This window comes from Anopheles merus, chromosome 2L (assembly GCF_017562075.2).
Source record: "Anopheles merus strain MAF chromosome 2L, AmerM5.1, whole genome shotgun sequence".
NCBI classification, from domain to species: domain Eukaryota; kingdom Metazoa; phylum Arthropoda; class Insecta; order Diptera; family Culicidae; genus Anopheles; species Anopheles merus.
This window is the reverse complement of record NC_054083.1, coordinates 46,456,298-46,481,645: the sequence shown is the minus strand read 5'-3', so window position 1 is coordinate 46,481,645 and position 25,348 is coordinate 46,456,298. Positions and strand designations below refer to the sequence as shown.

The window sequence follows — 25,348 nt, the reverse complement described above, 5'->3', positions numbered from 1 at the left end:
GGTTTGTGAGGCGCGCATACTAGTGGTGAAGCAGAATTGGAGCATTACGGTTTAATGCTGCGATCGAAAAGGATCAATTTAATTAATTCGCTACCCCGCTTGTGGCCGGCATGCAATTAATTCTAATTGCGATGGGAAAGTGATTTATAGTTTGGCATTGCCGCATTGCTCTCCCTGCCTGCTATGTGCTAGTGGCAGTGGTGCTTAATTGAGTCGTCTGTTGTGTGTCGGCTCTGTCCTTCCATTAAGCGCGATATGTTTATTACGCGTTGTCTGTTTTGGTACGATTTTGCGCGTTTCTGGAATCAAGGACATGATTATGAAAAACGAACAACAGGATAGGCGGCTTACTGTAATTGTTTATTTTTCACTATTAATGGATTTAATGAAATTCGGGCTTCTGTTTTCATAGTGACCTCCCATGAAATTAATAAAAAAAAACTCTGCATCTTTTTGTTAAGTTTCAAATTATAATCTCTTCAGGTTTATGATGAACAGCTTTACGTTGCCTTTAGCCTTGGAAAATTAAACTGAAAGCATTTAACACTAGCTCGGTTGGAAGAAACACTTCCAGCAAAACCACTGGATTGCGGTAAGCTCCTTCCCTTCGCCCATTAACCCATGTCCTGCTTCTGCCTGGGCTGCTCGTTTCGCCCACGGTTGGTCAAAAACTTCAGCAGAAAAAATAACACCGAAGAAAACTCCATGCATGTACATGCATACATAAACATGCGTCGTGTTGTCATACCGGCGACGAAAGCCCTAAAGCGTTGCGTTTTTTTACATCTTCTCTCCTTAACTGCACGCGTTACGAATGGAAACGATGCTTTCCCAGGCTTTGTCACCCGGTCTGAAGCACTACCCGTTTCGTTGGTTTTGCCTGCGCCTGTGAAAATATTAATGCGTGTGCCTCTGGTGGGTCGTTTGTTGCTGCACTCTTCTCGTACAAAAGGGCGCGCGCATTTACCGCAAATAAATAGCGAACGCAAACACTGCTCGCCCATACTGAAATGGTTTTTGTGAAACCAAATCCTCAGCAAGCACACACATACACACACAACCACATTTGCAGCCGGTTGAGATCATCGCCAAACTGCTGTCGGTAGAGCTCGGTGCGGTTGAAATGGAGCCTTCGGCGAAGTAACACGGCCGTAACGCTCGTGTCGTTGCACTTGCTCTGGCGCTCATATCTTCCCTTCACTGGAAGAAGATGTCGCTTCTCAGCGCTTATTTTCTGCACCATCCTTGCCGTCCGTCTGTGCTCTCCTTCGCTTTGTGTGTATGGGTAATGGGTTGACGATGCCCGTGTCCATCGCAGGCGGGCTAAAATGCTATCAATTTTCAATTTTCGCTCGAGGGTGTAGTTTCCGACCGCGACGCGATGATTGCAATTCCAGCACACTTTGCTTGGGGGGTGTCTTTCCCCTAGCTACCAAACACATACACACACCTGCCCGGATTGGTTGCTGGAAGGCAAAGCAGAGGACGACTGATAATCTGGTGGCCTAAATACGCCAAATTCGACCTGTCGTCAGAAGAGTGAAGTCTTGGGAACGAGTTTACGAACTGCGAGTGGTACAGCTGTGGCAAATCGATGACATTATGGCATAATTGCAATCCAAATTGGAGTACATGGAGGTTATTTGTCGTTTCATTTGATAAACATTTACAGTAGCATAAGTAAATAATGCACAATGCTCTTCAAGATAGTTTTATATTTCAAAATTTGGCTTAACATAGGTACCAAAAACACTTCAAAATGTTTGCCATGTTATCCACTTTTCTCGCAAAAATCTGCTTTTACGTGCCAATTTTTGTATATCTTTTTTGTAATCATCTTATCATTTTCAGTCTTGCTTCAAATATTTTATTATTTTTTCGTGACGTAACCAGCAGTTTACCCGCACTTTGCTCACTTGTAGCTCGCTCCACAGCAAACAAACGCGATAAGCTCCCCGTCCACATCAATTTTCAATTTGACGAGTAGATTGAAGATAATTACCCTTGTTGTAACAGCATGTCATCGAGCTTTATCACCGTCGGTGCATCGGTGCAAACCTTTCTCCCCGAGGGAGCCGCTTCACAGTGTTCTGGTCATGCGGAGATCCGTTCTGTGTGCCTCTCTTTATTGCTCCCAACCGTGCAGACCGTGCGTCATCGCATCGCCTTCCACAAAGCCTCTCTCTCTCTCACACTTTTTCTCCCTTTCTATCGAGTTTATAATGCTCACTGGTGACAAGATGACAAGTACCGGCACCTTCGATAAAACCCTTAAAACCCTCAGCTCGCAGGGAACGCTTTCGTCCCACCCGTTCTTCCCACCCGGATACCGTCATTGGCCTGTGAAGTGCATCAAAATAATTAACTTCACTCACCCTGGCTGGTAACTTGCGCGTAACTACAGCCACGCGCCTCCAGTGCCAGGCGAGCGTATTAGGCTGTGCCTCGACCACCGAGACCACCGGTCCCATGCGCGTACGGTTGGTAAAGCGGATTTTGCTACCGGGAGCTTCAAAGGGGCAAGTTTATCGATTCACTCGAACAAAACCATACAGGCAGGCATTAATCTGTTGCTTTTGGTGACTGTGTGCATGGAGCACGCCACAGGGAGGACCGGGCAGCTTTTGCATCGCAGACAATGTTGGGCAAAGTGTCGAAGTTTCAGTACAAGTTTATGGTCGGCTGCTGTTGTTGTTGCTGCTGATGCTGCTGCTGCTGCTGTGTTCTATCAAGCGGTGTTGATCAATGATTTATTACTGAGTGGGAGAGATGCATCACATCAGGGAGTAAGTTTACATTCATGAAGTTTCTTAAGTCGTTCGGTTAGAGCGCCGCGGTCGAGAAGATTTGGCTAGGGATTAGGGAGACGTTTTACGACGTGCTTTAGTTGCAAGATACCAGCCATACCACAGGTGGGCTTTAAGTATTTGGAACTAATATTCTTCTTGAGTAATTCTACATATAGAGTGTAATATTTTGGATAACAGTGTATTAATTTTCTTTTCATTATTTCTTTACAGGTGAGTTGCTGCAACTATGAACACGTCTTTGACGTCAACCAGATGAGTACTGAGTAAGAATCATACGATTTCGCAGACTGTTGAAATGTCCTTTTTACTACCACTTACTTCAAATGTAGCTACAACGATATTTCAACATTGTAGACGGGTTCAACGGGAGATGGATAGGAGGGAGTATATTAAACTGTAATCAAGAGCCACACTGCCACTGCTTCTGCGAGACCCATCGGCAAGGCAATCAGCAATTTGAAGCGTCCTCTACCAGTGGTAGCAGCAATAGGAATCGTTTCAATGTCTACTTCCATTCCGACCGCTACCAGCCATGCCGTTTTCTTCCCGCACCCCCCTTCCGCAGCAATGTGTACGAATATTGCGAGAACGGGAGGAACCGAACCATGCAAAATAGATGGAATGAAGCTGCTGCCACCGTTTCAGTGTTATCGTTTTTAAAGGACTCGTAATACATTCGCCCGACTTCAGCCGTGAGTGTAGCAATTGCCGCCCCGGGGGCGCAAACGGAAGCGGAACTCAATGCAGTCGCTCTGGTGTAGCGGTGAAAGCGTCATAAATCCCGCCTGTCTTTTTCTTTGCCAAACGCCCGGCGGTCGACTTGCTTGCTTGCCTCCTGTACGATGCAGGAAGAGGTCCATCGCAGCCGCCGTCTGGAACGATGGTGGCAGACTACACGAGGCGATAGGTTTTGGGAGAACATTGCTTTCGCTTCTGAATCCTTTCGGTACGTTGGTTTTTTTTCTTGCTATCCTCATACTTTTCTTCTCCTTCCGGGACAATCGAGTTTTGAGCGTTATGTGGAAACTGAACAGTAGTAGTTGCGCTGGGTGTAATATAGAACCATAAAAAAATTCTTTCCTGAAGAAACAAAAAAAAAATGGGAGGAATACTCCACTCCAAGGACTGAAGCTTTCCATCGGCTGCTTTCGCTACACGCGGCGAGAACACCATTTGTCATTGGGAGCTTCCTGTGTGTGAGATTTTGTTCACGGGAAGCTTGGAACGGGCGCTGGCAACACTGTTACGGGAGATACGGTTTTCTGGGGGAAATGGTCTACTTTTTATGTCATTTGTTTAATATATTTTGCGATTTTATTCTTCACACATCGCCACCAGAAGAACCCTGACGCTGGGGGACGCTTATCCCTTTTTGTGTGCACACGCGTGTGTGTGTGTGTCTATGTGCACACTGTTGGCGGCTCTGTGGCCCTGTCCATGTACTATGTAGCGACAGGCTTAAGTCTTATGCTTTAATAAATTACCGTCAGTTTGTATCAGCCCCACTCGGCAATGCAATGTGTGAAGGACAGTAATCTGTAAAAGGGAATGAATTGTAGCAGGGTTTTTTGCTGGTGGTTTTCTCACTCCAATGAATTTAGGATGAGTTTTAGTAAGGACGAACATTTTGTCAACCAACGCTTGGAATTGTTTTTTTTATGAAATTTGTCTGCACAAGAACAAGGAACGCTGTTTTATGCTTAATAGAGACGGATTTTTTTTGTAACATAAAGTGAAGTTATGAGAGAAGCAGAAGAATCATGATAAATGGTGAGCTGGTAGCATAAAGATAAGTACTTCCTGCCGTGGTTGTATTATGTTTGGTATACAACGTAACATATAAACTGCTATAGAAACGTAAAAATACGTACGCTTTGAAATTCACAGAAAAAATTGGTTCTTTTCACAAAATGTGTTTGCCAGTTTACTTTACTTCAGCGAGAGTTTTTCAACACTTTGAGTACATATTAGCATAAACCACAACGTTCCTGCTCCTCGGAAGACCCCTGAATAGACTTGATTCGTACCACGCTCAGCCTACGAGAGCATGCTTTGGGGCAAAATTATGGAGAAACATGAATAAGCATAATCATTGCAAAACAAAAATAAAAAAAAAAACGACCGTTTCGCAAACTGCTTGCCGTGAGGATGAAAAATTCGTTCCCACTTGGTTCCAGCTTTTAAGACGCAAAAACGCTTACATTGTAATGAAATTGACAATTGCGTTGGTTTTCTTTCTTTTGCAGCCAAACAAGCATAAAATGTAAGGTAAAATGCGAATAATATACCTCCCTGGGGGAAGGGGCATTGTTGTGCAATCATGTTTATACCGGATTCGGTACCAAAACTGGTATCATGTTCAAAAATTTGTTATAATGATTTTCCAAGAACTCTTATATTGCAGGATTATTTCCGTGTATCTCTAACCCTTGCAGACGATCCTTTTCCTTGCTCATTTTTCTCGCCCCGAACGAACGCCGGGGGATGTAAGTGAGGGGTCTTTTTGCAAACGATGTAATGCCCGAGATGTAAGTGCATTAGGTTGTAACGTTACTTCCGAGCGATATGTTGCCAGGATTACTTTGCGACAGCTGTAGCAATGGCGTACAGTTTAACAAAAGACCATCTACTGGAGTGCATTAAATGTGTGTATGTGTGGCTTTCTTTTGATTCCACTCTTTTCCTGCCAAGGATTCGGGTGCAGCAGAGCTCTTCAGTTTTCTTCAAGTTGCTAACCCTAGAAAAAAAAATGGACCTGCAAAATGTGGCAGTAACTTCCGACAAGCTACAAATAGCACGCTCTGAACATCTGTGGACAGGGCATAAGTGAGCAGTTGGTAAGGTTGGATAAATTTGAGTACTTCCGCCCGACAAATGACACCGAGGTTCAACCGATGATTCATGACCTTTTTCGTGTCACGGCTGTAAACTATTGCATACGCTTTTGAAGGATGCTCTCAGGATGCGGTAAGCTGTACTGTTAACACCTTCCAGCGTCGGTACAGATTACAACGTAAGAATGAGTACAAAAATTACCTTTGTTTGGAAATAGTTTGATGGAAAATTGATGTTTTTTAAAGGTTATATTGGGCATGTCGTTTGTCTAACGAAACCTAACAACACAAAGTGTTGCTCCAAAATTTTGTTTATTATTCCATTTAATCGACCATAAGAAAGATACAATAATATTTGAACAGCTGTATGTAAGTCACCTGAGGTAAAATGCAAACCCTCTTAGAGTTAGTTTTCGCTCGATAAAGCGAGAATGCTGCGTATGTGTGTGCCGTATGGCTTATTTACGGACCCACCTACGGAGCTACACTGCCATCCGAACATACCGGGCTGAAGTCAAAGTTAGATGGTCCTGTGTTTTGACTGTTGTACCGCTGCTGCCGTACCGATTTTGTTTTAGAAAGCATCACTTCAAGCACATAATTTGATTACCATTTTCTGTCAAGTGAGTTCACCGCAGCACGAACTCCAGCTTGTCTGCCGAGCCTTCCGAAATGGGAAGCAGCAGGCACTTCCTTCTCTACCCTTTAGCCGCTGCTGTAACAAATGTTTGCCACGCGCATCAATGCTTTCGGGGGAGAAGAGGGAAAACCATCCGTGCCGCGATGGTGGTGAAGCAAAAAGAGGAGAACCATTAGAAAGGATTGGTTTCATTTGAATGGCTGGAATTGGGGGAAAGGATTCACTACACCGGGAGCTGCCTTTGAAATTGGACGAGATGGAAAAGTTGGTACCGCAAAGTGGTATGATTGAGGTTGGCCACGGTAGTGCTTTTAGTGCAAAGCCGCCACGTCTTGTGGGAGGCAGCATACATTAGTGCATGCAAATATGTATGTATATTGTTAACTCACTTTAACAAATATGCTCGAAAATTGGTTTCAAATTGTTTGTTTGAGTACCTCAAAGATCCTAGCTAATTACCTGGAATGATCGAGGATGAAAAAGTTCTTGAAATGCATGTCGCTCTATCTAATCTCAAACCATATTTCGGGGATTAATGTCAGTTTGATAGTGCATCGCCTGTCTCAGCTATCACACATCAAAACTTTTGATCAAATCCACATCCATTAGGGCCCTATCTGGCAGTTCTGCATATCCTTTACTATCGAAAGCAAAATACTCAGTCTATCTTTCTTCGAAACTAACCCTAACATTGGGTTTAATCTCGGTTTTGCAAATTATCCTGCTCAATGACGTCGCTGAAACGTACGTACATTCCGGTGTACCAATCTTCTGCCTTATAAAAGCAACCCTGTTTCTCTCTGCTGCCTCTCCAATCATGTCCATCGCCGACTGGAGATGCATTCATCGTTTGAGCAAGTGCATACAGCGCATCGTTCCTTTTTTTCCTTGCTGCGACATTCGAACTCTTCACCGAGTCAAACCGACAATTTAAAAGACAACCGCTAACAAAACCCGCCCGAGATTGGCAAAGAGTGCTTTTTGCTGAAAAGGATCCAGTTGCCGGGCCTGAAAAGGAGATGACAAATGTCTCGATTGTCAGTTGGCAGCTCCACTGCCTTTTTTTTGTTGTACCCACTCACCATCCGCTCATGTGTTTGTGGTGGGAAATGGGGATCGGGCTGTGGCCGGAGGAAATGCTGCCAGGGATTTTGATGTCAAACATATCTCTGTCGGAGCGCTCGGCTATTCAGTCCCTGACAACCCGAATTGTCATCATCTAATCACGCTTGTTAGCTTCCATTAGCCATCGGTTGAGATGATGATACGCTTCCCAGCTTCTTGTGATATCGGGCCAACTGATATCGGGGTAATGGTAACTTTTTTTTTAATATTGACAAACTTATGAAGCTCAATTACGTCGCACTGTTCTTTTAAAGGTTCATTTCAATTTTCCTAAATTCACAGAAAATCGCTCATTGCGAGTGAGCTTCGTTCCGCTATCTGTTAAAAGTTACGTTTCGAATTTTACTGCCGGCTCTTGACCAATTCTAGCGTAGCAAGCAAAAAACCCCATTCCCCGATGGAACGAGTTTGAACCGCCGGAAGCGTTTTAATCAGAGAAACTTTTTCCGCCTCAATTCTAACCACATGCTGCAGCACGGGAAGCACTGGAAACATGCCGCGTAGGAAAAGTTTCGTTCTCATTGGAAGGCGTGCCGTGGTTAAAATATAGCTACCAACTTTCAAGCGACGTCAAATTTTGTTCCGTTTTCTCAGTTAAAATCACCATCACGAACCGAGCCGCGACGCGGGCAACATGCCGGGTTTTCTCTGGTCAAGAGGACGATTTGGTTCAAGAACCCACTGGAACATCTTGTGTGCAGTGGCGAAAGAAAATTGCGTTTTTGGTGACTACGGAGGTGGGCGAGCAAAACGGAAAACACCACGCTCAATTTTTCATTTTTGTGTATGAAACAACTTTGAAACAGTAGTGTTTCCGCTGACGGAGAAGGAGGACTTACGGTGCTGGAGGCGTAAAAATTTGTAAAAATAAAGCAAGCAACATCGATCGATATAAGAAGCTGACTTGCCACAACTGCCAACTTGAAAATTGTCCTATCACAAGACGGACACAGGGCGAAGAAGTTCCGTCAGCGTTGTACGGTGAACAACAGCAACAGCAGTGAGGCGCTTCCCGGCTTGCGCTGCTGAGCTCGGGAAAACTTTCGTGCCCCATTAGGCCGGGCAAAATCGTGCTTGTTTTTGGAAGGAGAGGAACATTGCGACCCCCAACAAAAAAAAAGTGTTTGAAAATGAAAAGATCCATCTCTTTTGAGGGAAACACATTTACACTTACACACGCATGCAGACACAAACACACACATATATACACACACACGCCCCGAAAGCATCGTAATCCCTACTCAAACCGTACGCAGCTCAGTGAATTGGAAACCTCAACACAAAAAAAAGGAATGAAAATGTATAAAAAACGATGAGAGAATTTTGGGAAAGGATTTTCAAGCATTTCTGCTTCATTTACAACTGGTCCTAACGTTTAGCTTGCGGGTGCGGCAAGGGGCGCACCAGGGCATCCCGTTTGGACGGGGGCAGCAGAGCGATGAGATTGAGCTGTCGCACGGAGCGGGACGAAAAAGAAAAATGATGAATGAGAGTTGCGAAGATCCTGGATTTCCGGTGTGGCTCAGCACCATGGATTAGACATTTTCATCGATAAAGCTTCCGTTTGTCTTGTTTCGCTTTTTTCCCCTTCGGTTTTCCTGCTTCTACCATTCTGGGGATGTAAAAAGGGATGCCAAAAACCGTTGGGCGTTGATAAAGCTTCCCAGATAAGGCGTATTTCCTCTAACGGAGCGGACGCGTCCCAAGTGTGGACTATCAATCTTTCCTGCCAATGCAACCGTTCCTTTGGGCGTGTGGGATTGAATTGTTCAGCCCATGGGATCCGCTCGAGGCAGCTGAGACAGAAACAGAAATCGGAAGCGATCGACCTTTGGCATGGGCTACAAATTTAGAGCCCCACTCCGGATGCTGCTGCTGGCTTCGGGCCAATCTACCGGTTCCATGTGGAGGGGAAAATAGCGAAGAAAAGACAGCCTGCAAGAAATGATTTTCTAATACTCATTTGACAATTTCGGCAATGGGTCAAGATGTTCGCGGTATGGGCACTGCAAAGGCAAAGGCACAGCTGCCGGGCGCAGGGCAAGAAGCCATTTCGTCATGGCCGGCACAAATTGCAAACGCCATTATGGCGCTTGCCATGGTGCGCCACACTATCTCTCCCTCAAAGCGATTTGTGTGTTTGTCCTTGCCGGTATGCAGGGAAGAAGTACAGCAGCCGATAGAACACACACACACGGCTCGTTCTGTCCGTAACAAATCGTTTTCCGTTACGGTCACGGCCAACACCCTAAATAAAGGGAACAGAAGCACACACATGTACACAAGCGTGCGAACACAGAACAGAGAGAGAGGGAGAGAGTCCCCACAAACCAAATTTATAATAGCAAAAACCCTCCAGGGGTCCCGGAATCTTTTTTTTTTCTTTTTTTTACTCTCTGTGCAATCACAGTCACACACTCACACTGGGCGGGAGAGAATTATTTTTCCCACTGACCTATTTCAGTGACACCGGTGTGCCGCTTCTATTGCTCGTGTCGTCGTTAGGCCGGAAATATATGCACACGATTGCCAACTGCTTGGCTGCTTTGGGGATGTAAGCGTCGCATGCAATATTTTGTCACGCTTTTGCCACAAACCTGCACTCCCCCCCCCCTCCCACCTTCGGAAAGGACCAACCATTTTGGCAACCAGTTCCGGTGTGATGCACATTCGATTCTAATCAACGTATCATCGCTCATGCTGGTACAGGTGGATGAGGAGGTTGGCAGTAGAGAAAATGGGAGCACAGTCCTGCCCTCACACGTTGGACACTAGATCATGTTTCGTCATGCAGTATAGATAGTCTAGGCTCACACGTACACACAGAGAGAAAGAGAGAGAGAGAGACTGTCAGCCACATATGGAACCAATTCGTTTTCGTTTTGCTTCACGGTCAAATGGGTCTCGAGAATTGGTGTTTTGGTTGTGATTTTGGGCAGTGTGGTCTGCCTCATGTTTTGCACCGCACCTAGGTACGGAGTTCATTTGTATGGGGAAAAGAGCACACGCTAGAATGGTGTGCATATTTATGATTTATGGAGATTGTAATAGTGACACATATCGGGGGCTTATGTATGCTGTGCAGAACAACAGCATAGAATCAAGGGCTTTGTGTTAGATTTATACCGCGCGAAAAATGTGTTACCATTTTTGGAATGAAATTAAAGGAGGCGCCTGGTCATTTAGTCATTTTGGTCGGTTTTCGTTGTTGCTGATATTTACTAAACTTTGTTATGTAGAACAAGTTTGTAAAGCATGCCAAAATACTCGTCAAAAAATCTGTTTCGAGCTTTCCAAAGGCGAGAATAGCATCAATTTCGATCGATAGTTGACTGCAGCTAATTGAAATTTTATCACAAGAGAGCAACCAATCCATCATTTAGTGCTAGCCAATCGATCGCTGCTTCCCCAACTCAGCGCACCAAACCACCACTTCCCTCGTCAACTCTTCCATCAACGCTCCGTACCGGACGACCTCTTGCACCGGCAGATACTCCACCATCAATCACTTGCTTTGGAAATTGAGTTCGGGTCGAGTTCGGAAAACTCTTAACAAGCTGCTTGGCGAATGGTTTCGAGCTACCAGCAAAATCCTTATCCACCAGTCAAACGCTCGCCTGTCTGGTGTGTCGGGCTTTCGCTATGATGAGCCCCCCCATCTCATGGTGAGATCCCAGGACAGGGAGTGTAGGTTTTTCAGGGAATTAAAATTAAATTTCGCATTATGAATATGTAAAACCATTTCCCCTATAGTGCTTGCTGTGCATTAATAGCATCACACCCATGTTCGTTGCTCCGGTTCTCCACTGCACACTTCCCCATGGAACGAGCTTTTCGCACAAGTGCTTCAAGCAAATAGAATTTCTGTCGACCAATAATGCACAGAATACGACCAAACATCATCTTGCTCTCGCTTTTGCCCGTTTCCTGGTAGCGGGCTGGCGGGCTGGGTAGAGGGAAAACCATTAGCCAGCGGTGTAGTGCCGGGGTTTGCCGGGTTCCCGAGGCACAAGCAGAATGGATGGATGAGGCGCGCACAATGGTCGAAAGGAAATTGGAGCAATGTGAAATAAAATGACAATTCCATTTCCTGGCAAACGCTGAGCACCACCGAGCCGGGGAATGGTAGACTTTGAATTGTTCTTCCTCTTCACATCCACAGACGTTGAAATACGCTTCCCGCAAGGCCAGCACCAGTACCGGATATATAGATTTTTTGTTGTTGTTGCGTTTCACGTTCGAGCGGGCCTGTGCCTCACCACGGTCCCGGATTTCGTTCGAGCTGAAATGAACGAGGAACAGACCCGGATAAGCCCAGCATACTTTCACCAACGGTGAAGAGAGTGAAAGAGACGTATTCTGTGTATAGCTGTGTATGTGTGGAGAGAATGGAGGGAAAATCGTTGCAAAAGCAGAAAAGCCAGAAAAGATGGAAAACGAACAGCGGAAATCGTACACCCATCCAGCATTTTCTGCGGCGAGTTTTGCCACATCTAGCGGAGATGCGATACCTTGATGAGCGCAGATGGCAAAACAGATGGTGCCCGGGTGCTCTGGTGTCTGGAAGCTCTACGCTTACAAGAGCACCCGGGCACTTGGGTAGAAAGGGAGCCTCGTCAAGCACCGTCAACGGTTGCTGGGGCAGTTGTTGATCCTTGCTGCTGGGCCGCTGCGGTGGGAGAAATATTGGAATCAGATGAAACGTAACATTAGGAGCGGCGGTTCTCAAAAGCAAATGAGCCTCAATCCGGGAGGAAAACAGTGCCTGGTGACAGATTTTATTTCACTTTGATGCGAAGGCAGGTCCGGCCGGTCCGGTTGTTTTATTTGTGTTAAAATTGTTTCTAGGAAAAAACTTTGCGGGATGAGTTTCGGTCCATTTATAATAGATTAATATTTAATTAAGAGGCTGTTAATGCAAATCATCTCACAGTCAACTGTGTTTTTTATTTGGTTGTACTGTTTTGCCGGGGATGAAGACATTCGCAAGAAATGATAATGCGGCTGTAAAGAAGGCTTTATAATTTATTTTGATTTTTCACAATTTATTCTGCTGATGCTGACCACAATAAGATGGCAAACGAAGCAGCAATGTACGTGCCATACATAAGACATTTGTTAAAGATAATGTTGCCATTCTTCTAAATCATAATTCATTTAATTCGCTTTGCATCAAAATTAAATTAACCGAAAGAAAGCACGGTGATGCTAAGAAAATGCTTGCAAACCGAATGCATTCGCAAACAAACCCCCCCGAGTCTTCAAAATCCACTTGACTTTATTACACACACTTCACGACCAACTCCCACCACCACCGCTCGAATGGTGCTGTGGGTTGTTGGAAAAAGTACAGAGCGACAAAAACAAAACAAAATGCTTCCTACACAAGTGACAGTCTTCGCGCTGTTGTATACAGAGCTCGGCGTAGAATGAAAACTCCAACACGGTTGGGGGTGAACTTGTAAAAATAAGGACTCTTCTGCCAGCGCACACTCTTGCACAGCCAACAAGAGGGAAGTGAAGCGAATTGAAGACAAATCCGGAAACCTCACACACCACGTACAGTGAACTCGAAGCTGTATTGCTAGATGAAGCTACTTCTAAACACACACACACACACGCGCATATCAGCCAAGAGGGATCGGGGTGCTTGAAATTTAGAATGGCGCTAGGAGCCGCAGGAGTTTGCCGTCGCAAGTCCTCGTGGACGCGTTTCTAAAGCCTTCTTAGAGCCAGGCCTCGTGGTCGCGTTTGGTTGTCGTTTCCTGGCGGCTGTGATCATTTGATAGTGGGGTTGTTATGATTGTTATGCGCTGCTATTGTTTCATACTCGTATACAGCCAGCCCGAATGGCAGGAGAAGGCAGCACAGACGCGTGCGAGTTAATGTAGTGAATGAAATCTAAGCACCGGCAGTCTTCATCTGACTCCAATTTGATAAGAATGTGTGTGTGTGTAATTTAAAACCAACCATTTGCTCTCGTTCACCTTTATTTCGATACCGTTTTTCTATCCATCGCATAGTAAAAGAAGAAAACAAAAAGGAACTGAACGTAGCAGTAACCCAATTTCAATTCTCTTTACGTAACGCTATCTCGTAAGTGATGCAAAAATGTACGCAGCAAATGGGATAGTGTTGAAGGTTGGCCAGGCATGTGCCCTGCTTACCCGTAACAGCCACACGCGTTTTCTGGTACGCGATGGACATGCGCAAAATTTGCGTCCTCCGCGACCGTGGGGATGATGCTGCCAGCGTGAGTCTCCAGCGAGCGAAGTGAAGCCAACCAGCAAACAAAAAAATCCATTACAACGTGGAAAAAACTACACACGGCGCTCTGGGCATATGAAAAGCGCCACAAGAGCTAGGTCGGCTAGGTCCCGTGATGAAGCGGATGATGGTGATGATGATGGCGACGGGGCGACGATACGGACGACGGCGGTGATGCCATCAACGCGCCTTTATATCCATTATTCGCACACTTTTTGAAGGTGGGCTTTTCGTGCCCGACCGCGTCTCGGGTGCGCTCCAGGCTCGTGGTTTGTTTGTTCTCTCATTCACTTTGGTCCTAGCTTTTCCCTTACCCTTCTTGCATCCCTCGGTTGGTTTTCTGCCAAACGGTATGGCAAGAATTCTGGCAGTGGCAAAAAGGGCTTTGCGCGTTTTCCATTACTTACGTAACGGAACATGCCGACAGTGGCCACAACGACCACCACTATTTGTACGGCATCGTGTTGTGTAGGTTAAAAGTGGGAGCCGGGATGAGTTTTGGAAAATAAATCTAAGCGAGAGTGTTTCCACGCTAATGAGATACGCGGCCTGTGCGTTGGGTCGTCACAGTGTCGAGTAGTTTGCTCTCCGTTTTTTTTTGCGTGCGCTTCCTCTACCGCTTTAATCTCGAGTAAAGAATAAATAAAAAAATACAAATCAACTCCGATCGACATTCTGGCACGTATTTCTTTGCTCTTGGTTGATGATTTTGCAAAGCGAGATAGTACTTCAAGTAGTGTTTTAAGAATTACTTTTCAGGCGCTCAGAAACGCTCCATTGGACATTATTGTGTACACGGAAGGAACACAAACGAAACGTTCACAAATTAAATTCACTTCCAATTCATCTCATTAATTATGCCAATTGTGCAAACTAGCCGCTTGTTTGGATTAACATTTTTATTATTTACTAACTGGAATTGGTATCTCTCTCTCTCTCTCTCCTATTTATCAGGATCACAGCACGACCAAGGCCCGGTGTGCGGCGGTATCTGCTGCGATGCCGAGACCGAACGACAGCTGCAGGCGAAGGCGACGAAAACCTTCGAACGACTAGTCAAACACCACATCCGAAGCCAGCGGGGACTCTGGGAGTCGGCTGCTAATGTGTACAAAGGTAAGTGTGGCTGTGTCGGTAGGTGCCAGCAGTGTCGCTGGAGGATTAAAAGCGCTGCGCCTAACGAGGATTTAATCAGTACGGTTGTGTCCTTCTTGTTGTGGCTGCTATATTTATCAGTTGAAGAAGGATTTTTATATAATTTTGCTATGTATCTGAAATATTTGACACATATTACGTTCAAATAATCCTTACGAAAGTAATAAGACCTCAAAACATATTACAACGAATCTAGAAAGGTCCTTTTCCTGTGAAGTAAAAATCATTGTAAATTGTTATTAAATCTTTATCGTGTTCACTGCAATTTTCCTATAGTTTGCAAAATGCTCGCACTTCATCTGCCTTGTGGTTGACTATCGGGAATCTTAAATGTCACTACCACTTGCAAAAAGTTGATCTCCCGAAGCACGTTGTTGTTCTCGACACTGAGCCCCCCAACCTACACTCTCCAGGGCAGCGGCGGTCTAACAAATCGCTATGATACAGCCATAAAATAACTCATCAATCGTATGAGCGCTTACGTACGGTTATGACTGGCCCGGGCACAGGAGTCCACCATCTACACGCGCACCACAAACCCCCCCCCCCCCCCCACTCGCCGGTAGAGCGGAACCTTTATTGCACCAGGTTTGTCGTCCGGCCTGGCTCGGTACGACCGTATAAGGTTAAGTGCTTAATTTATTAGATCCGAATGTAAATGCAGGAAGAATATGTTTTCCAAGCTCGCTAATCCCCCGTTGTTGTCGTTCGCCAAAGCCGGGAGAGGGGAGGTCCAATCGATCAAACGCTCTGCTGCCGGGCGCCTTCAGGTGTGAATGTTTTGTATGTGTGTGTGTGTGTGTGTGTGTGTGTGTGTGTGTGTGTGTGTGTGTGTGTGTGTGTGTGTGTGTGTGTGTGTGTGGTGTGTGTGTGTGTGTGTGTGTGTGTGTGTGTGTGTGTGTGTGTGTGGTGTGTGTGTGTGTGTGTGTGTGTGTGTGTGTGTGTGTGGTGTGTGTGTGTGTGTGTGTGTGTGTGTGTGTGTGTGTGTTGTGTGTGTGTGTGTGTGTGTGTGTGTGTGTGTGTGTGTGTGTGTGTGTGTGTGTGTGTGTGTGTGTGTGTGTGTGTGTGTGTGTGTGTGTGTGTGTATGGAGCGGGTGGACTCTCTTGGGTGTAGAGCAAGACTCACCCAGTGCCCGGGGTGAGTGTATCACCCGGGAAAGAGCTACGAGACCAGAATATCGATGCCACCCAAAAAGTCTCCCCGATAGTCCTTCGGGTGGCTGGTGGTGGCTATTGTGGTCCGTCTTCTTGATTCTCGATTGGCAGCCCAAAACCCGGTTTCCGATGGGTTAGCCCGCGCTGCACCCCGTCCTCGGGCCGAGCCCACGCATCTCGCTCGGTGGCCGATTCAATCGCTTCCTTCTACACCGTACCGCACAAGCACAAGGGGGACATTGATTAATGCGATCAATTACTGCAGCTGCAGGTTTTCTGTGCTGGATTTGGCCGTAATTTATTTACCACCGTTTACACCACCACAGATCACCCGACGGTGGATAGCTTTTAAACTACGCACACGTACACCTATGTGTGCGTGTATGATTGAGACACGACAGCATGTAGAAGCGTCGATGATGGTCACTTAGAGAAGGTACGGATAACACCCGTACCGCCGTCGATTACTATTCTATGCTTGCAGTCGTGACAGCATTTTCTATGCATCTCGGAACAGTTCATCGATCGACGGGATCCTCATGTATCATCGATGTGACATCAGGTTTGCCCCAAGTGTGTGTGTGTTTGTGTTTGCGTCTGTGCCAAGAATTGCTTTAGATTCCGTGCCGTACGTCGACCGTCATAGAGACCGAGGCGCTCGAACGCTTTCGTGGAACCGTGCTTCGTGAGCTTGACATGTTTATGTCAACGAAAAGGAAGCAAACAACATAAATCGATGTCTAACGGTAGTAATAGGGCCGATGATGATCGTGCTGACGATGTAAATTACCATCGGCTGTGCGTTTAAGCAAGCCAATCGAACGCGCTTGCCTGGGCCGAAGCGAGGCACGCGGACGGGCGTGTGATGATTAATACTCAACAATTACACCGCAATTAATGCGATAATTATGCGTGACATCACACTTTCGAGTGGGCGAACCTGGACTACACACACACACGCGCGCGCGCGCTCTTGACCTTTGATTGGTCCCGGTTTTGTGCCGTATTGGAGGTGCGCGCACATAATTATAACAATTGTGTGCCGCCAAGTGTGTTGTCGGGCGTGGAGTTGATGTGTAATTCGTTTAGGGCTTTTGTCAATTGCTCTAATTGCTTCGAACAATCATCGGGGTGCTGGGTGGGTGAATTTGGATTGAGATGTCGATGAGTCATAAAACGGGGGTCGCAAAAAAACCAAAAGCAAACAAACAAACGCTTACGCACATAATTGCAGAGCGGTAGTTAACGTTTGGCATTATGGGCGTTGTGATAGGGGTGGATGTGTTGAAATGTGTCAGTTATCTATCAATTAATACGTTTTCTTTTGATTGCTGCTTGACCCTAATTGCTGTAATTGCATGTTCTATTAAAACTCCACAATAAGTCCTTTCCTATATTAGTTCATTTTCCTTATCTTTCAAAAAACAAAACAAAATCCATATCAAGAACATTCACATTAACGAGACATTCCCATCCCATCACTTGATTTCAATCCACACGTACCATATGACGCGCGGCACCACTCGAATGCTTGGCAATTGAATCCCGGACCCGGATTGGATTTGAATCACGTCCGGATAGCTTACAAATCTGACGAAACGAAAATAGATCACTCGATTTGGCAGCATTCAGTTGCGCATCCCGATCATCCTCTGGCCGGGTGCTTTAAACCTATGGCAGCTCCTGCCATGCATTACCGGTGGATAAAACCACCCGCCGAGAGCCGAACCCCGCCCGCCCAGTGCTTGCATGCTTCCCACGGTCTTTCCCGCTGACGGTGTGCAGGTGAATATATGGAGCTGCATTTATATATGTGCATATATTCAACAGTGCACCTCCGCACGGCGCATCGTACCGCCCTTTCCACGCTACACACAGTCGACCGGGGGTGGGGGACGGGTGGGCTGTCGATTCGGGCTGCCGGCAGGGCCACCAGTCGCAGCCAACCTGCCTTGATCGACTGGGGTTTTATGCAAATTTTAAACTTTCCCATCGAACTCGTCGCCGCTGTGTTCCGTCGGCTCGAAGATTGGCATGCTGCGGAGGGTGGTTGCCGGTGTATCTGTGTGTGTGTGTGTGTACGTGTGTCTGTCTGTGCCGGTGTATGTTTATGTGGTTTACGGAGGTGAATCTGCAATCCGAAGCTCCCATATCCGCTGTTTGGGCGTTTGGGGCGCAGGGCAAACAACACACCGGAGAGCAGTGTAGCGGCACTAGAACCGGAGCCTAAATTTCAGTAACGAACTGCTGCACACCAACGCTTCGGAAGTGGTGATAGTGGAAGGAACAAGAACAACAACAACAAAAAAACCGATAGATCGCAAAGTGCACTCTTGTGCAGGTGCGGGCTAGTTGTGTTCCAACTCCGGACAGTGGTGGCTGGCTGGACCGATGCTCAACCTCAGGTCTGGCACAGAGGGAAGTGCATCTGATTGAATTATGCATGCAGTCGAAAATTGCATCCCCCGGAAAACTTTTGACCAGCCTGGCCCGGGGCCCCGTGGGCCATAAAGTAATGGGCATCGCGCGTCCAGAGGCTACACACTTATGCGATGGCTTAATTCAATATGCAGCGCTGCCGGAGGGGACGACGGCGGTGTTGTTTAGGCGAGATCGGGCTTTGTGCGGTGCGTTCAAAAGTGAATAAATATTGTATATTGTACCCCGCCACACCCGCGTAAAATCACAAAATGTTGATCAAATATTAATCGACACACACACACACATCATGGCTAAATATGTAGCGAGTGTTTTGATGCGTAGGAAGAGCCGGAAAAAGTGTCAAAAATCACTACAATCCCCAATAGCTTTGCGTTCACTCGTACATTTCAGTAGCGGCAGAGCTCTCTATTTGGAGAACGTGTAATTAAAACACAGCTTTATATTAATCACACCACGTTCACCACGGTTGTGTATGTTTGTACTGGTGGATTAAACCGAAAATATGGGTACGACATGCAAATCCATCAAAATTGCGGTCATCTTCAGAGCGCCCGCCCGTAAAATTAATATCAAAATTAATATTCATTAGAAAACACCTCGTGTGATTTTTTTTCCCCCCCGCTCCAATCGCTATCTCTAACCGCCCATATTTGACGGGCTTTCGATAATCTAATTAATTGCAAGAAAATAATCTGACACCAAGCGTATAATCCCGGTCCGTCGCTAGGGCGAGTGCGCGCGCGCGCGGGTGCGATGATACATCCTCCATTAAATGTCTTTCACCCGGCAGCGGTTCTTCCGATCCGCTGCTGGCCGCTGTTGGCACGTTTGGAATACATTATTCCTGCCCCGCGCGAGTGTTCCTGCTCATCTCATCCCCTTTCCTCGCCAACAAAACCGATCACCGTTGGGATCGCATTAATTGGATAGCCTTATTTGGCGAGAAAACGTCGCTTTTAAAATGTGTGTGTGTGGGGAGCTTTCTGTTAACTTAAAAAATCGACACAGTGAGATGATACGAGAAGGTGCAACATATTTAAAATGGCAACGGGGTGAATGAAACAAAAAGTGAAACCGCTACCAATCCCCAGGCTCCGCTGCACATGTCGTCAAGCTGTGATTTATCATTTTATAATTTTTGCACCAGCAGCTTCCTTCCCGATGCCGATTCCTTCGTTTTCTTCGTGCACGGGCCACAGCCCGCTGTTGGGTTGGGCGATGAGCGGAAAATGGATAAATTTTTATGACAATGTCATTTCGAACGGCAAAATCGAAATTTTACGAGTCTGGTTGTTTTTTTTTTTTTGGCTTCATTTCGGCTGCGGCTGCTGCTGCTGCTGTATAATATTGCTTACTGCAAAAGCAAAAGTGAAGCTGCGCAGCGGAGAAAAGAAAACAAATCGATTGTGGGCCGCAAACCATCAAGCACACGGGGGTCGAAATAGGGGTCCAAGTTTGTGTGCGTGTGTGACAATAAATCTCGGGTCGATTTTTTTTCAGAAGCGCCAGAATTCACATCGTCAAAAGAGCGGACACGCGAATTTATGTGGTGTTCGTTTTATATTTTTAAAGCATTTTTTTTTCTCTGCCCCACAACCGGCATATAATGCGTCCGATGTTGTGGGAGAGCCATTTCGTGTATTGACGCGTGCTTTGTGTTCCATGGTGCATAAAATGCCACCACCCTTACTTCAAACTATTGATACATTCTGGGTTAGGGGTTCAGTTTTGTGTACCGGTGTGAAAAATATATTGTGTTGACACTGCTTACAGGTGTAGTGACATTTTTGACACGCTTCAGGGGAATGTGGGGCGCTTTAGAAGAGTGCATTGGGAGGTAAAAATTCAATCTAACAGCAAATGAAGGCGTAATGAATGGATTTTGAACAGAATGAATGGTTAACAAAACTATATAATCAACTTTACAGTCATCCTTCCTGGGTTACAAACTGCACAAAAGAAACTAAACTCGTTTTAAAAACGTGCTAACCGGTTGTAACAAATTTCAAACTGTACAATCATCACTTTTTGACGAGTTCGACTTGTGGGGAGGGCAAAAATCGACTCGTAAAATTGCCAGACAACGAAAACTTTTTCGGGAATATTGACAGCGCCACGACAGCGTGCGTTCGGTTAAAGTTTGCCTGCCACCATCTAACGCCGGCAAAGGTGGCGCTGTCACTAACCGATCTATTCCCTCTTTTTCCGGATTTCTACACGACCAGGACTCCCAAACCGTTCTCCAGATCCTCCATTCCCTTAGTTCCCTTCACGACGCAAAAAAATAAAGCGAGAGGAAGAACAGTTGCGTCCCGGTAGTGGCCGGAAACGATTTAGCAAAGCGAGAACGAGCTCGTCGTTAAATTTGTGCTCATCCGTGCTCGTGCAGCCCCGGCTAACAAATGCCTTTGGAATTACTCTCGTGTGTGGAATACACAATTTCCACCGATGCGAACGCGACGAGCGCAACTTTCGCAGCCTTCCGGAAGGACGGATGTCGCAGGCAAAATGCTTGTTTGTTCTACCTTGTGCTCCCGTAGTCCGGGACACCCGGTGGTTATACGGAGAGGCATCCGATGAAACTCACGGCACGGTCAAACTATAGCATCCACAGTTCCGGAGCAGTAAAGTTTGTGACTCACGTGAATTGCATTAATAATCTTCGATGCAAACGGATTATTGGATGATTTGTCCTTCCAGCAGTGTGTGTGTGGTATGCGAGCTGCTAGGAAAGTTAGGGGTCGAGATGCTCAGTTATGAACAGGAACCAGGGATGGCTGGACGCTTCGGATTTTCATTCACGTCCTAGCCCAAAACATTCCTGCAGGAAATGCTGGCTGCTGGTTTTATTTTAGCTTTATTAGATGTTGTAAGAATCTTTAACCCGTGACTAATGGGATTGGATGCAATGCCTTAGGAAAGCTAGACAGAACAGGCAGCTGCTGGGATATTTCTTCCTTTCTAATCATACCAATTCCAGGCAAACTTGTTTGTTTTTAATATCCATCATGGAGCCATCAGCAAATTTTTGCGCCATGTTCAATAATCCAATGACGATGGAATGTTTCAACCACTGAGTCATTCGGTTTTGTAGGAATGTAGGAATGCAGTCTTCTTCAGGTTGTGCAAAGTAATGCCGTTTCCACTTTTAACACTTTCAGCGCAAAGTGAATGAAAATTGTATGCTTGGAATTGGAAGACGCCCAAGGCCAAGTTGTTTCGTTGCTGTTTATCCATTCTTCCTCAGTATCCTTCTGGGTGTACATGAGACATAACTTCTTAGGCATTCTTTTCGAATGGAATGCGATGCGATGAAACAATCCAATCAAATCATTGCAAGAGGGTTTCGTCGTCTGCTATTGGTTGCTTTATTTGCTTTAATAATCTCATACAGGAGTTGCATTTGGGATCAAATTATGTTATCATAAGAATCAGTTTCCGACCAGTTAACTCACAACTTTAAGTCCACTTGACCAATATAAGTGACTCTTAACGAATATCCTGCTCATGCTCACATCCCAATGCGCCTTGAATAAGCTATGAAATACATCATGCCACATGCCATGCGCGTCATCATCCACAACACGCCACTCCGATGGATTAATCCAATTTTCATCTTTCCGCGTCCCGCTCGTTCCAGACTATCTGCTGCAGCTGCTGCAACAGTCGGAAAACAAAACGCTCAACCTGTTCTCGACCGTCTACCGCAAGATGTCGCCGCTGTCCCGCGAGCCGATCCGCGAGCTGTACGAAACCATCCGCCAGAAGCTGCTGGCCGACCATGCCGGGGACGATTTCGAGATTATGACGATTCTCTTCTTCCGCGATCTGTTCCCGGTCGCGTACCACCACGCGATCCACTCGGACGTCCACGGTACGGAGCGGGGCCGCCCGGCCAGCGCCGGCAACAGCAATCGGGACTTTCACAGCGACTACAAGAACTGTCTGGTGCACACGTACGACGATCTGAAACCGTTCGGCATGGTGCCGCAGGAACTGTCCAGCTCGCTCGTGTCCTCCGTCAGTGCCGCGTCCGTGCTGCTGCGCGCCCTGCGCGAAGGGGCCGAGGTGCTGCTGAAGCTCGAGGAGGTGGGCGTGTCTGCGCCGAGCTGCCGGCAGGCGCTGCTACGCATGAACTACTGCGGAAGCTGCAAGCGGTACAACCATCTGCACGCCAAACCGTGCGCCGGCCTGTGCCAGAATGTGATGCGGTAAGGACAACCGGCCTTGCACAACTCGCGCTTGGCTTTGCCGCGCCGTGATGGATGGAAAATTAATCAAACAGTGCCGCCGATATTTTGTCGTCCGCAGGGGCTGTCTAATCGAGTTCGTTGGCGCACTGAACAAGGGCTGGTCGACGCTGACGGAGGCGATCGTACCGCTGATCGGAACCGTCCGCTCGGTCGACGGCATCGAGACGGACATCAAATCCCTGGACGGTAAACTGTCGAACGCCATCATGCACGCGATGCAAAATGGACCTCAGCTTGAAAAACAGGTAAGGGGAGCACACCCACTCACGCTCACGTTGTACACCGGGATGATTCAGTTGCGATGCAATTCGTGCCTGTTGGGGGGACGCGTTTTTGGGCGAAAACAATACCGTTTAGGTTTAATTTTAGAACCATCGTCCAACGCGGCGGCATGGGGCGGTTTTGCTTTGGGGTTGGATTAAAACTGGCGGTTAAACAGTCTCGACTACGATTGCAAAACTCTCGGCTGCATTTCCAGCGTTAGTGCGTGTGAGCGGTGCGAGGTTGAATGAATTCGCGTTAATGAAGTCTATTCATGGGAAATTGCCACTTGTTCGCTAAATTTAGTCAGACATCATCACTACATCACCGCGCACCCCGCGTGACCCCCATGTGGATAAATTAATCAACATTGTTCATCGGACACGCGTTATGCCGGCCGATCACCCCACCACCACACAGGCACACCAAAAACAAACCAAAGTCACAGCGCAAAACAACACGCACTGCACTTTGCAGTTTGCACATTTCGTGGCTGAGGGAGGGAAGGAGGTTTGTTTAATCATTTTACGCTTGGTAATTATGGGAATTAGCAAATCAGCACATCGCTCACTCATCAGCAAATCGAATTCCGACGAAAGGGGTAGAAAACGTTTTCCTCGTTTGTTAGTCTGTTCGGTACCAAATCGATCGATGCAAGCATTTTTTTTTTTGTTCTTTGTTTTTGGAACTCTACAAATGGTCGTTGAACATTAGCAACATTTGGCCACTCTGAACCGATCCGCGCCGTTCCGTTGGCTGACATTGGAGACATTGTGCTGCGTGCAGTTGCTCCACATTGGTTAGAATTGTCACGATCGGGTTCAATCAACGGTTTCGTGGAATCGCGAATTAGTCCAGCGTCAGCAAATGTCACAGCGCGCCATTGCTATTGTTGAAGTTTTGGTTGTGCCGAAGCCGGTGTGGTTGGACCACAGCCAGGCAATATGAGGAAGCGAAAAAACCAGCGAACTGCAAATCGGCACAGGAATGCTGACGTGGTCTTTGACCTGCACGCGCTAACGTTGATCGGGCAATTCTGGCAAGCAAGAACGGGCAAGCTTAAAACCTACTGGGAACCACTGGGTGTATGGGAGTTAGGAGTTGAGACAGTTTTGTTTGCTGTTTTTTTTTCTTCAACCCCTCGGCTATTGCGACGAATTTTGTATACATCACTAAACATGTGCCACACTAAGCACAAACGTTTGGGAAGGTTCGGAGTTTTTAAGCATCTTTCCCCGACAGTACGTACGTACCTGCTGGCAAACTTCAATGGGTCGGGTTTCAAACAATGTTCCGAGGGTTTGACGAATTCTTGCCTTTTTTTTGCATCAAAAAAGTGCTTTGTGCTCGCCACAGCTAGCTCAGTTGGTTATTTGCAACCCTTGCACATAAGCTGGATACAATGACCCTAACGAGGAAGAAGAAAAAACTGAAACGGTTTGCCTTAATTTCACTGACGATTTGAGAATAGTTTGTTTGTTTATTTTACAACGCAAAGTTATTAAACTTGGCACCAAACACCAAAACGGCTGGAGTAAACAAATATTTACCCGCCGTCGGTTCATTTCATGCCAAACAACAAGACCCAACTTTGAGACATTGATTTCTCTGTTGGCATTGGTGGAGTTGCTGCTCTAGAGCGGGCTCTTAAATTAAAACAATTTGGTGTGTTGGCTCTCCCCCCCCCCCCCCCCCCGTCGAAAGCCTGTTCATATTATTTCTCAATGGTACTAAAGCTGCGGTACCACAACAGCCAGTGGAGAGACCAAATGATGGTGATGACCGATGCGAGATAACTCCCTGTACTCACACACAAACACAAACACACGCCCAAGGAGTCGAGAGACCATTTCCGACCTTGTAGCAGTTTGTTAGCGAGCGCCAAGTTACGGTGCAGCAACGAGTACACACACTCGTTGCCTCCGACTCCGGCCGAATGCCGCCTGCCCCTGATGAGAGTGGCTGTAAGGCTGCGGTGTAGCAGCTTACACCCGGTAGCTGCTCCCAGCAGCAGCACGGCGAGAATCCGACCGGTACGTAAACGAGCGCATAACATATGTTTAATTCAGTTTAAACGAGTGCTTTATGGTTCTCGAGAGATGGTAGCTGGAATGCCCGGGACATGGCTACCGTAGGTAGAGAAACCACACGACGCGTTCGGCAGATAGTGCTGAGGGCCTTCCCTGGTGGAGGCTAGACTTTGTTGCCAGTCGTGTCGGCCTTCTCGTGTCGGTGCCCCGTGGTGGCGATATGGTTGGCGATTGTCTAGACACTGCTGCTTGTGCTTCTTCGCCAGTCGATGGTCCTTTGACTCCGGTGGATGATGGCTCTCGTTAGAATTCCTGTAATTATGTTAATCATAAACTGAAGAGGCTCTGTGTGGCCTGGACGGTGTGGTAGAGCCAA

General features: G+C 46.7%; 1 protein-coding gene across 4 annotated transcripts in view; it reads left to right on the top strand.

The window, feature by feature from the left end:
• LOC121594500 (division abnormally delayed protein) overlaps positions 1-25,348 on the top strand; it is a 129,488-nt gene that overhangs the window by 79,137 nt on the left and 25,003 nt on the right. For all 4 annotated transcript variants that reach the window (XM_041917808.1, XM_041917805.1, XM_041917807.1 and 1 more), the window contains exons 3-5: positions 14,631-14,792; positions 22,069-22,639; positions 22,740-22,926. In XM_041917808.1, coding sequence (XP_041773742.1) covers positions 14,631-14,792; positions 22,069-22,639; positions 22,740-22,926 — 920 coding nt within the window. The remainder of the gene's footprint in view (positions 1-14,630; positions 14,793-22,068; positions 22,640-22,739; positions 22,927-25,348) is intronic.